This window comes from Rhea americana, unplaced genomic scaffold (assembly GCF_003343005.1).
Source record: "Rhea americana isolate MKP2758 unplaced genomic scaffold, rheAme1 scaffold_66, whole genome shotgun sequence".
NCBI lineage: Eukaryota > Metazoa > Chordata > Aves > Rheiformes > Rheidae > Rhea > Rhea americana.
The window spans coordinates 861366-875581 of record NW_028186823.1 but is presented as its reverse complement, the minus strand read 5'-3'; the positions used below and the strand labels follow the sequence as shown (position 1 = coordinate 875581).

The 14216-nt window shown below is 40.8% G+C and overlaps 1 protein-coding gene across 1 annotated transcript in view; it reads right to left on the bottom strand.

The window, feature by feature from the left end:
* Positions 1-14216, bottom strand: part of TMEM255B (transmembrane protein 255B) — an 80943-nt gene that overhangs the window by 52674 nt on the left and 14053 nt on the right. Inside the window, exon 3 of the mRNA XM_085320801.1 lies at positions 12383-12445. Coding sequence (XP_085176927.1) covers positions 12383-12445 — 63 coding nt within the window. The remainder of the gene's footprint in view (positions 1-12382; positions 12446-14216) is intronic.

Here is a 14216-nt window from a genome sequence, read left to right as displayed (position 1 = left end):
CTGCTGTAATTGRGGCTCTACTGGAAGGCTGTCACCCCAACAGATGGGATTATGTCATGTTCATTATTCACTAATGCCAATTCCAGTTGTAGTATTGGTTACAATGACATGAATTCCTAATAATGAAAGAYTCTTATGATGCGCACCCAGTGCCCRCAGAACTATTTCCCAGACTGGCTTCCAAATGAAAGAAGAGAGAAAAAGAAAACACTGAATGTCAYTGTTTTAACAGCACAGTCCTGGGAGCAACTGAAAGAACTACACATAGAGGAAACAGCCCAAGAAGACAAGGGCTGGGGCTGGGTCCCATCCATAAACACAGAACTTCCTTCTGAATTTAGTACATCTAATAATGTAGCCAAYACATATAGCAGATACCTCTATTTCCAAGAAGGTGGGGCAGACATCTTTGAAGGACTCCAGACAAAGACTCTGTACATAGTCAGATGTGTCTTGTGTTTTGATCAACTGACCAAGTTAGAAATCTACTTTTCCCCAATATCATCACTGTTGAATTTGGCAAGTCTAGTAATATGTTGTTGAATACATTCATTGTCAGCAACTGATTCAGATTTTCTTCTCTCATACTGTCGTGATTAGCATCTTGGGGTACACAGCTGAACCTATGTAACTGCTCACTGTCATCTGAAATGGAGTCTTCCTCTCCTGTCCTTAGCTTTCGTCCCAGCTTCCAGCCCTCTCTCCTGTTCCCTCTTTCAAAGAAGTGCATTCCCTCATACTATCTCCAGTGCTTGTCTGAGTACACAACAAGCCAGTTAAATTCATTCACCATGCAGAAARCTATTGGTTCACACAAGTGAGTTAAATCAGGTTACCACAAGGGGAGACAAGCATTAGATCCAGTGCAAATGAGAGGGTGGCACCACAGGGCCAAGGTAGAAAGGAAGGAGGTAAAAGTGGTGGCAGCAACTATTAGGTTGTCTCACCAGCTCATGCAATTTGCACTCCTAGGGATTRTCAAAATAAGAGGTATGTTTTAACTATAATGAAAAAAAATGATACAGAGTGGGTTGTTTTTGCTCTTTGTGGTCTAAGAGACTTTTGTCTTCCTGCCTGTGAAGCAGTTCACTGTTTTCCAGTATCATGTCAGGGATAATTAAGAAAAACAGCAACATGAAAGGCCAGTTGGTATAACACAGCCAGGAGAAAGTTCCCATGAGAAATTTAAGCAATCTTACAAGTATAAAAAGGCAGAATTAATTAGATAAACAAATGTTGTGAAAGAATACAGAAACCACATGAGAAGTATCAATTATTTTGCCAACGAGAAAAAAAAAATTAGAATCCCCTTCAAGTTAAAGTCAGCATTTTCCTTCAGAAAAWTTCTCCTTTCTCTTGTCCCACATCCTGATGGGCAAAATGGTAAAAGGCAGAATTCATAAGATATTTTATTACTSCTTAGATATACACAGGTAATTCATATCATATACAAGCATAGTTAATGGATATTTGATTCTCTTTTTCTGCTGCAGAGGTGTTGATGCTCAGCTTTTGCAGGTAATTGCCTAACTGGGCCAGTTGCATTAGCAAGGGACTGTAAAACTGCCTGTTGTTAGGAAATGGGTAACAAGCTGACATACAGTGCCAGCTTTCCTGGATGGTTGGGTAACACACAAGAGTAAAGAGATAGCACAGAGCATCTGAGTCATCTATGCCTAGTAGTCCAGGAAAACAACTGGATCTTTAGGACRCAGATTGTTTCCTTCTTGGTCAGGTAAACAGGCCTCTTAGGCTACTGAGAACTTTACTTGTGACATTCACTATGCCAGTTACAGAGATGAGGGAATAAGCATCTGATCTAATTAACAATATGCCCAGGGTTGTGTGACGGATGTGCTTGACCATATGACAGGAGGTGGCTCAAAGAGCMAGCCTGCTGTGAGAGAATGTATATAATGGATGACGTATTCTTCTGGTTGTCACACAGGGCCGCTGTCTCTCCAAACTCTGGGAAACTTATCAGGCACAGCTGAACAACTCAGCACCAGGCAACATCCAACACCTGGGCCTCCGGGGAGGGGCCAGGCAGCAGTACCACACTGCACAGAGGGAAGTGTGAGATGGTGCGGCATGTTCACCTCAGGATATGAAGCCTGAGGGAGCTCTGCAAATTCCCAGGCATCCAGCCAGCCAGTGTTCTCTGCAAGTGTTTAATGTCCCAGGACTGTCTATGCACATTTACACACAGAAACAGTAATCACTTACCTGAGTCAATTAGACAGTCTACTCTGCTCTTCTCTCACTTCCTAATATTAGCAGTGGATTCTCTGCTGCAAATACCTCTATACATAGTCAATGACTTCTTCACAGTAAGTTTCCCTGCACACTGACTATCTAAATGTTTAACTGGCTTTGGCTCAGTTTCTTTCGGCTACATGTTTTCAAAACTATTTTTTTTTTCCTCTTGAGAAGCACAGGAACACACATCTTCACTTCTTCCTCCATCACGTTTGGCTTCCTTAAGGGTTTTCACAATCCAGCATGCTGGCATACCTGTTCCAGAGGTCTCCATCACATTATTCCTTCTGCATTCATCAGCATGTTCACTATTACCTCCCTGTCTCTATTAGTTTAAATTCTCATTCCTAGATCTGAATTTGCTACTATTTCAATTTTGCAGCCCTCCTCTATGGCCTTTTCACTTCATATCTTGTCAAAGAGGGACATGATGGAGTCAGCCATTCCCAAGCAGCCATCTTTGTTTATCATTTCTCCTTATTGCACAGAAGCCCTTAGTACAAAACTCCCCTTTACAGGATCAGTAAGGTTGGAAGGGACCTCTGGAGGTCATCTCGTCCAACCTCTCAAAGACTTTCTGGTGCTGGTTCTCCTGGGGCTTGAACCCAGGACCTTCAGCATGTAAAGCAGATGTGATAACCACTACRCTATCCCTCTGCCTAAGCATCCATGTTGTTAAGCTTCCTCACAAGGTTCCCCAGCCATCCACACGCACAGCATCTCTTCCATTCTCCTTCCCCCTCTTCCTGTTAGCTAGCAGAGGCCAAGTCACTCTCACAGTTTTTGAACATAATTCAAGTCATCTCAAATCTCTTGAAACAATCCTTAATTTATACCAATCCACTCTGCACTACTCTTGCTGCAATTTAACTTTTTTTTCTAATCTGCTAAAGCACTTAAGGATACAGTTTCTGTGAAAGATGCTGTATGAAATAAAGATGGATTTTCACGTATTTTTATCTTCAAGCAATGAAACAGTGGCAGGAATTCAATCAATAGCCATTATGAAACATGAAATAAAGTTATTGAGCAGGGTTATTTGATTAATATATTTTTCCTTCTCTCATAATCCAATTTCAGCTGCAAAACCAGATCTAAAATAGCCAGGAAATTATTTCAAAGAATTGTTTTATTAGCAAATCTATACTAGAACAATCCACCTACTGAATGAAATCAACCTGTATCAAGCAGTTTATGTGTCCTTAGATTTCAACACTGGAGCCACAGTTACATTGCAGTCAGAGAGTGAATTTAATATCTGTTGTGAATAATGAGCACACACATTAAATTCATGATCATTCATTCATTGGTGAGTAAACAGCAAYCTTGACTCAGTTAAAATTGGCACCTCTACTGGGACACCGTCGGTTTTCTTGAGAATATGGGAGAGTCTAAAGAGTTCCAGTTACTATCATCCAGTAGCTCTTACTAAAACAGAGTATGTTGGAAAAAAGATCAAAGTGTACTTGGTTCACATTTTCCAAGACAAAAAACAGAAGACACTCTAAAAAAGCCTCTTTTTTAATCTCCTGGGGCAGGCTAATTTTATTATCAATGTTGAAATAAATAGTATGTCGTGTGTCATAAATGTTTGTGCTTCTTGGTAAAAGATAGTGAAACTGATACAGATCAAGACTACTACAGGCAGTACCATTTTAGCAGTGGGAAGCTTTTTTACACCAAAGTTTGTTAGTGTCTTCACAAATCATCTTCCATGTTAAAATGACTGCATTTAGTTCTCAAGCCACACACATTCTTTATCAGAACTTAATCACAATTAAATTACAAGCTTTTATGTAGTGAAGTTCTACTTGTACAGTCTGGAAGATTGTATCTGGCCAACTGGGAGACTCGTCTATTTAATTTGATCTCATTCTTGAAAAAGAGGATCAGAAATCACCTTTTTCTTTGAGCACATTCCACCTCACTTTCTCATCCACTCACAGAGATGCTTACCCAGGCCTCCTTCCCAAGACTATTTTTATCCTCTGCCTCCTTCTTGTTAGGGAGAGTAATCAATGTCTTTATTGTTCTACAAACACATTTCATGGGTCATAAAGTTTATTTCTGTTTTCAGTTGTGTGACAGTAAATCCTTTCATTACATAAACAACACAAGAAAACAGATTGGCAAAAAAGAAATATCCTATTATGTACTTGATACTGCATGTTGTGTTCAAACACAGATTTTAAAGGAACCACATCCTGAAGGACTTCCACTTTAACAAGATAGGGGATTTAAACTGAGTTGGTGGCTTAGGTCTCTCCCTCCAAAGAACAGTGCCAATCTTTAAAAGCTGGACAGAGGAAAATAAGCTGTGCTGCTGTGTGCAGCACAGTATACATGCATACTTCTGTTTCTATAGAATTTTAACTTCCAAAAGCAAATTGAAGCTTTTTGAGCGGGCAATAAAGTCCTCCAAATAGAATTCAGAGTTTCTATTTCCTACTTTTTCCCCTTTGCACTGAATTTCCAGTTTATCTCCCAACTTCTGAACCATAGTCCTAACATGGTCTAGCCACAACATGGTAGCTGTACTGGAGTACTAGGTACTGCATCAGTGGAGTACAAGGTCCACCTGGCAGCCAGTTACAAGTAGCATTCCTCATGGGCTGATACTGGTGCCTGCGTAGTAACTTAGTTGAGGGGAGAGTGTGCACCTTCAGCACATTCAGTGAGGATGTGATGTTGTCAGGCAGCAGATGATACACTGGAGGGCAGGCAGGACATCAGCCAGCCCCAGAGAGGGGCTCACCAGAGCTTCATGCAGCTCAGCAAAGGCGAATGCAAAGTCTCGCACCCAGGACAGGATAACCTCATGTCACAGCATCGGGGATTGACTGGATGGACAGCAACTCTGTGGGAAGGGATTTAGAGGTCCTGGTGAACAACAGGTTGAACAGAAGCCAGAAGTGCATCTTTGTAGCATTGAAAGCTAACCACATTCTGAGCTACATTAACAAGAATACAGTCAGGAGGCTGAGGCAAGTGATTATTCCCCTTTATTCAGCACTCATCAGGCCCCACTCTGGAGCAACATGTCCAGTTTTCAGCTATCAAATATGCAAAAGACAGAAATAAACTGAAAGGCATCCAACCAACTAAGCTAGTTAGGGGATTGGAGCACACGATGCATGAGGACAGCCTGAGGGAACTATGTTTCACTGGAAGAAGAGAAGGCTTTAGAGGGATAAAATCGCGGTTTTAGTTACCTAATGAGAGGATATAGAGAAGGGGGAGCAGACTCTCCCGGAGGTAAACAGAGGCACAGAGGTATAGGYGGCAGTGGACAGTTTGCTACAAGGGAAATTCCAATTGGATATAAGGAAAACAGCAGTTCAGCACTGAAACAGAAGCCATCAAGGCTGTCAAATCTACATCATTAGAGATATTCAAAATTTGTCTGAGCATAAGCCTGTGCAACTCATATAACCTTGAAACTGTCCCTGCTTTGATTAGCTGTCGGATCAGAGGCCCTTCCAACTTAAGTTATTCTATCGTTCTGGGGAAAAAATAAAAATGGGGGAAAAAAGCAGAAATTAMCACTCCATACCCAATATTCAGAATGAATATGATACATTTTTAGGAATACTGAGTCATTCAACCTTACAGAAGACAACAGACGCATAAAATTTTGAACTTGCCATTAACTCTTTTTTAAGTTCATTTCCTTATTACTTGTACTAAACTTAGAAGTTTTATTTATATTACTTGGAAAGACTCACTTTAAATATTAAAAATGAAAGAATTGCATTAAAATATTCCAAAATATTTTACTAAGCTCTTTATTCATAGTACCATGAATGCACAGTACCATGTTTATAGCACTGAAAAGAGACTGGCAGTTTAGACATAGGCTGTCCTATCTAAACTCAGAATTGTGTAGACTTGTAGTATATCTTTTTCCACCCCCCTGGTATTACAGAAGAGAAATAGAACTGTCACTTAACATAAGATTCTTCCTACCACACTTTTGCCATCTAAAACTCAGGAGTCTTGCCTAAAATACTCTTTAATACTCTTAGGAGACAAAAGAGGGAGAATCCTCCAAAGGGCAACTCATCACAAGTGTCTAAAAGCTAGGTTTAAGAGACAAGGAAGATACTCTCAAAGAATAAGCTGCTTACAAGTTGTATTTCTTATCAGCTAGTAAGATGCTGCTATACTTTGAAAAGAATACACACTTAAAGAACAACAGACTCACAGAAGAGMTGAGGTTAGAAGGGACCTTTACAGATCACCTAGTCCAACCCCCTGCTCAAACAATTTCACCTAAAGCAGGCTGCCCAGGACMATGTCCAGACAAGTTTTGAATGGCTCCAAGGATGGAGGTTCCACAACCTCCATGGGAAACCTGTGCCTGTGCTCAGTCACCCTCACAGTAAAGATGTTTTTCTTCATGTTCAGACTGAGCAGTGTTGTGGGCTGAGCACTAGGTCACCTGTTGACATGCACACTGTTACTGACTTCAGACATACAGTTTTGTATAGCTTTTGTATAGCTGTGGGCTGGCATTGTTTTGACTGGCTATAAAAGAGAGTAAGACACATATGTTTGGTGTGTGCTCAGATCCACTGTCAGCTGGTCTGCAGACCTGAGAATCCACCCATCAGCGAGGAAGACCCTGATGTCCACAATGTGGTGAGGAGAAACCAGGGAAAACTATACTAGAAGGGTGGCCCATAAAGGGTGAAAGCAGTTGCTGTCCCATGAACCTGTTGTTTAACTATAGAGTTCTGATATGTATATATATTTTCAGTTCTGTTGTATGTCTAGCTTTGCTATACTTTTAACTTTGTTATAACCTCTTAGTTCTAATAAATTCTCACRCTTGACAAATGAGTTTGGTGCAGCTAATCCAAAAGGATCCTGGATGCCCCTCTACTGGCACGTCACAGGAGTCTGAACACTTCCTGTGTTCCAGTTTGTTGCCTCTTGTCCTGTCACTGGGCACTACCGAAAAGAGTCTGTCCCCGTCCTCTTGACACCTTCCCTTCTGACATTTATACACATTGATAAGATCCCCTCAGCCTTCTCTTCTCCACACTGAACAGGCCCAGCTCTCTCAGTCTCTCCTCAGAGAGATGTTCCACTCCCTCCATCACCTTAGTAGCCCTTCACTCCAGTAGCTCCATGTCTCTCTTGTATTGGGGAGCCCAGAACTGGGCASAGTACTCSAGGKGTGGCCTCACCAGGGCTGAGCAGAGGAGGAGCATCACCTCCTTTGACCTGCTGGCAATGCTCTTTGTAATGCAGCTCAGGATACCATTGGCCTTCTTGGCCACAGGGGCACACCCTTGGCTCATGGTCATCTTGTCCACCAGGACTCCCAGGTCCTTCTTTACAGAGTTGCTTTCCAGCAGGTCAGCCTTCAGCCTGTACAGGTGCAGGGGATTATTCCTCTCTATGTTCAGGACCCTGCACTTGCCTTTACTGATGTTCACAACGTTCTTCTCTACCCATTTCAARTCTGTGAAAAAGGTCTTTTTAAGAAGAGAAATGCTTGAGCTCAAACAAGTGTCAGTATCCCTGAACAGGCTGTCTTTATGTAAATCCCTGTCTGTTTCTGACACATGGTGTTAAATCACACCACAAAATCAACTCACAATTTACACTGGGAAAAAATGATAATGGGTCTTTCCACTTTTGTCAATTTTAAAGGTGCTAAACAAGAGAAGGATGATTGCCAATTTGTTCAATTCTTATCCTTTTCACATCAACATTAAGTTCTTTCTGTGAATTGCATGWAATGTGAGCACACAAAAAATAATCATCGAAACAAAGAAGTGCCATTGACTTTGTCAGAAGTTTGACTTTTTAATGACAATTATTACCTTCACATGATCTGCCTTTTACCTGTACTAGTACAGACTTCTTGCATTTAAGCAGACTTCTTGCATTTCAGGCACCTATACTTAGCATTCCCTGAGAAGTCTGAAGAAATAGCTTTGTCTTTTCTGTTTACGTGCAGAGCTTCATGTCTTAACCTCCCTCATGTTTTCAAATTCCATTTTTGTCACAAGCAATGCCCCCTCAGCTAAAATCACTACAATCATCTCTGCAAACAAGCCAAGGACCAGGATTAGTCAGCTGAGCATTAGATTTATATCTAGGTACGTCCTAGACTTGTCCCTGAGAAAATCATCTGCGTGTTAGTATGAAAAAAAACAAAACAAAACAGTAAGATTCAGCAATGGATAAATACAGGACTCGGACCTGCTGCAGACAACTGTCTTCATCACAAGTAATACTGAAGTCTGTTGTAACTTACATCTCCTTAGGGGCCATCCCTGCTTCTCTGACCCTTCCCCTCTTTCTGTAGCCTTTACAGTTCTATTCCGTACTTTCTCCCCTTTCTCCCCGTGCTCCATTTCCTCCTTTGCTGCTGCTTTGCTGTAGTTCTGCTGTTGTCGGAGTAACTCCCACTACCTACTGAAAGCTCTTGTAGGCAGTACTGCAACATTACAGGTGTTAGAAAACCTGACATTTATGGTGCCCTTGTATCCCCCAACCACACTTGTAGGCACCACAGTTTCAACATGTTTATTTTCAGCCTTGTGAACAGTATGGCTTCACAAGATTGGCACTGGAAAGATCTGAGTGTGCAAAGTGTGAGCCAGTGCTTGGTATAGCCACTGGGTTAGCTAAAACAACGTAAATGTTTTCTTACCAATATTGCACTTTTAGAGAGTCCTCGGTTTCTGGGTGTGGGGTCAAACCACCCCCCCACATTTATCTGAGAAGAAACCTGGGAAACTTTTTACAGCACTTTCAAATGTCCTTTGTGAAATAAACACCAGTGATTCTGTTGAAAGAGGCATCTACCTCCCCCTTCAGCACTGCTTAGTGCTTTCAGCTCAGCTCTGCTCTCGCTTCTCCTAGTTCATTCCAGCTTTTCCTACCTCTGTATGTAATTTCAGCATCTCATTTTCTAACTGGAAATACTTTGTATTGTAATGTGAGGAGACAGCAAGCAAGCAAGAACACTCCATGTCTTACAATCAAATCCATCTGATTTGGGCAGAATTGTATTTTCCACGCATCAGGCTTGACTAAATACGCCTTTGGAATGCAACAAATTACAGCTATATTTGCTCTTCAGTCCATGACCTTAGCTGTGTAAGCCTGCTTTGTGGGGGGAAAGAGAAACAAAAGGGGATATTATTCTTTTATTCCTGCTGTTTGCAAGTTATAAACATTCCAAATCACTGCAAAAGCATTTTATCCCTAGTCAAACGGAAGTTTCGTTCTGCTGGTGCCAAGTTCAACAGAGCAGAGGCAAGTGTGAATGTTAAGAGCTCAAGTGCAAGTCAATGAAGCAGAGCCTGATTCTGCAAGCAGCAGTCCCTTTGAATTAAGGGTTATATCTTTGCCAGCACACTGAACTCCCACTCTGGATGCTGGGATGCTGAGAACTACGTCAAAGACAAGCAACATTTTTAATTTTGTGTTTTAAGAACAAACTATTATCCACTCTACCAGACAGTACTTTTGTTCCTTCATATTCACACTTACTGAGTGCTGGATTTCTGCTGGAATAGCTCTGCTAATCGTTACATACTTCATATGGCACTTGGCAATTCATCAGCCATGAGCAAATTTGAAATCAGAGGGTAGGCCAAAAGTACATACAACTTCAAGACAAAAAGAGAAATACCTTTATGAAGAAAAGTCAGTTTAAAATAGATTATTTTTTCACTATTGTAATTGAATCTACATTAACTTTCAACTAAAAAAAATAAAAATGAAGAATCAAATGATTACAAAGGTCAGATAGTTATCAGAACTACACCATGTTCAATGCAACTCAAATCAGAGAGAAGTTCTACCTGCTCAAATGAAGTCCAGTTAAAATAGAAGCAACTCAGTAAATAAGTTTCTTCCCACTACCTTTGTCTTGATGGAATTCAGAACATTTTCAGTTATACGAATATGACATTTCAGTTACATTTCCATGTTTATGTGAGTCTTTACAATCTTACTGATGGCTACAACCTCGTTTAAGCTACCTAAGCCTTTTCAGTCGAATATACTCAGTTACACTCCTGGGAATAATTACTGCCCTCAATTTTATTGTGATGTAAACCCTTTCAAACTCATTTCCGTAACATTTAAAAACAAGAATTAGTAACGGCAGTGTTAAAGGCTTAGCCCACTGTAGATGATACTCAAGGCAAGAAGCCTAATTAAACTTCCTAGTTATTTTATCTGTTCCCCAGAAACATAATCATTCAGTTGTCAGATCATAGCACTGACTGCTATTAGTGAAAAGTAGTTTTCCTTGTTTCATGCTGCGAAATGCAAACAGGCACTAATATCAAGTACATCGGATGCTTGTTTCTCTGCAATCTTTGTGTAAATGATATAACACACTGGGCATTACATGATTTAGCAGCATCTCACTCACTTTACTTCTTTTGGCCAGCCATTTTATTTTATGCTAAGGACAAAAGAGACAGAAAACAGAGGCATTTTAGAGGAAAACTGAAAGGTAAAACAATCCCAAAAGATAATGGCCATTAGTAAAGTAGCATGAATTCTGTGCAAAACAATCTATTTTCATGCACACATGACTGAGTCTGTAGCTTGGAATCACCTAGTCATTCTGTCTCTGATGTAGAAATCAGGGATAATAGTTCTTAAAAATGATTCAGCGGTTTTGTTAGTAGCAAAATTAACGAGACCTGGCCTGCTGTAGGTTTGTGTCTCACAGGTCATGTCCATTTGGATTCTCTAATATTAATAAGAGGTGAGCTGACCTTGCAGCCTTCACCATCGTGTGGGAACTAATTTACATGTCTCTCTTATATTGACCTGCAAATTTTTATGAAACTTGAAGCAGCTTCATGCCTTTGAAATCTCAATATTCCTGTTAAATTTGCCTGAAACTGGTCAACAGGTTCAAAAAATGGAATGGGAAACATGCAAACATCATGGCTGTATAGATCTCATTTCTTTGGGAAACCTACATAGCAACACAAGTTAAAAATAGGATAATACTTGAAAATATATCACTGAAACTTTCAGGCAATGCAAAAAAAAAGTTACAGAAGATATTTGCTTACAAATAATGGGATCAAGACTGCATTTACTCAGAAAAAAATAGCAAATAACAAATAGCCTATTTGTAAATCGTTAGTAAAAAGCAAGGTCAATAAATTGGTTTCTCCTCTGAGCTTAGTACCATCCTCCTGATTTATACCAGTGAATGCTCTGCACTATGAAATTTATTGTATTTCATGATGCTTAGCTATAATCAGTCTAGTGTAAAGTGCACACTGGACATGCTGCTACTCAACCAAGACACTATTATTTTTTGCTGAGAGCAAGGAAACTTTAAGACTTTCAACAAATCCAGCCCCATAAACCTTCTTTTATCCAGATGGTCCCAAGGACTTTATGTGATTTCCTCGCATAAATAAAAGCAAGGGTTTGCAAAGCCAAGCTAAATCTAAAAACAAACTGTACAGCATGGTTAGATCCTKCCTGACCTAGATGGAGAATCTGGTGGTAAGAGCTCTGTAGTTTTGTTTTGTTTTTTTTAACATGTATTTTCAGGAAAATACTGACTTGCTGACTTAAACATCTTATTCAGGTTGAGATCACATATTATAGCGGAGCTGACCATGTGGCCTCTTGCTGCCCAAACTTGGAAATCCCACGAATTTGCCTCTATCCCCATCCTGTTCCCAACTACATGGTCTTGCCCAAACTCCAGCACTCATCTGACACTGCACAAGCTCAATTCACTAACTAGCAGGAAATGAATCCAGCAAAAGAAGTCATGTTGTTTTCTGCTGGGTACTAAAGGAATTGATTTACTCAGGACTCAGCGGACTACAGAATCAACACAGATAGAGGAGGGGGTCTATACAACTGGAAGGGAGGTTTCTCCTTTCAGAAGTGATGAACCTCAAAGCCCCTCCGACCACAGCATGTAGCCTTGCCCTGTGCAGATGAAGTCACTGACCACTTCATACTTCTCAGAATCTTCCCAGGAAAGGTGAAACAAAYAACTAATATTTTGGTGAAGAAGTAGCAGGTTTAAGTCAATGGGAAATCCTTTATTTTCATGTTTTTAAAATATTCTGATACAAAAAAGGAAAACAGAGTTGTTGCTTACCATTTGTCTTCTGTTCTCTACCAGGTAGATGCCAACAATTCCTAGGAAAGATCCAAAGCCAAGCTAAGGCAGAGAACAAAAACAATATAAACACATGAGATCAGCTTATCTGGTCAACATACCAAAGCATCACAGTGACAGCCATGCTGATAGCTCATACAGATGGACTAACTGGGTTGGGTCAGAGGAAAGAGTGAAATAACCTGTCTAAAGTTATTGCTGATCATAAATCATATAATGCAACAGGGAATGCTCAGAACTGCAACTATTAAGTATTTCCAAGCAAATTTTGTATTGCAGTTAAGGGAAGCTACCCTTCTATGGCCTGGGTCAGAGACAYCCTTCTATAGCCTGGGTCTCGATACTATAGTCACATTTTTTTAACACACTGTAAAGCAAAAATTAAATGAAGCAGAACACTTACATTTAGCCTATGCATGATTATGCTGGAAAATGGCACGGCTTTAGGCAACTGTAAACAGTTTTCCTCAAAAAAAATGGATGAGATGCTGCCATGCAAGTGACCAAAGTTTAAATCCTTACAGTTGGGTTTTTTTTTAATTTGAATGACAAAACACTACCACTATCCAAGGAAAAGTCCCTGCTAAAATGGTAAAAAGACCAGAACAGTTGGTATCACCAAGGGACAGTTGCAAAACTTGGAGTTTCCTCAGGAAAGAGAGCAGGAAAGGAAGCTGGAAGAATCTGGCCTTACCTCAGCGTGAGGTTAGCAGGAAAAAAAACCCTCTTTATGGGGGACCAGTGAGGGTCTGAAGAGGCAAAAACTCCAGGGATTCTTGGCTTACATCAGGTACATTGGCAACAGACAGGACCTCCCTTTCATCAGACCTCCCTGGATTCAAGATCCCCACTGGGCTAATGTAGGCTTGCAGAAAAGGGGGTAGAAAAGAGGGACTCCTAAGCAGCACAGATCTAAAGCTTATCTGGCTACAAATTCACAAACAGCCACAGCAGAGGTGCCAGTGCCACCAGGATTTTCCGTAGAATTCATTCCTTACTCTGATGGTCCATTTGCTTCTACACAGTTACCTCAGTCTTAATGCTCCTTTCACTTTTGCCTCCCTTTCTCCCTTCTTCACTATTTGTCTGACATCCCCCTCTCTGCTTSGTGAATTCCCCAGTCACCACTCACAAGCTCCTATCCCCCCCATCCCACGGAGGGAGCATGGCTGACCTTTTCCTGCTAAGGGAACTAGGTCCCTTTCTGGAACTGGGTTTCTGAACCTGTTTCAGAGCACAACTGTGCTCTTCCAAGCATAAATGCATTTTTAAGGGCTAAGTTTCCCAGCCAAGGGCTTAACCAGGACCTATGAACTCCTTACTGTTATGCACAACTGCCCACAGCAGAAAGCAAATCTGTAAGCACTTTAATCGCTCAATATCACAACAGGAATCTCTTGTCCCTCCCTCCTCAAGAAAGCAAATGCAAGGAAGGGGGAATTTGCTGTTGAGTGCTTTGGGGAAGATTTATGTGAAAAGCAGACAAACACGAGAGAAACAGAGAGAGAATGCAGCATCCAAGTACTTAATACAGCCTGGAAGAGTACTAAAAGCAGGAACATAGAAAAAGAGTGGTCAAGAGCATCTGTGCTGACTGCTGAATAGAACAGGGACTTGGAACCATGAGCAAGGACACTGTGTTCAGGAGACTGCGACTCTGTAAATTAACATAACCACATCAAAATGACACCTGGTCCCAACCCCAATTTTTCATCTCAAATGGTACAAACCACTAAGCTCCATTTATGGCTGACTCAGAGGGCATAGAGGGGAGCAATATTACCCATGTAAAGAGAAAATGAGAAAATGCAGA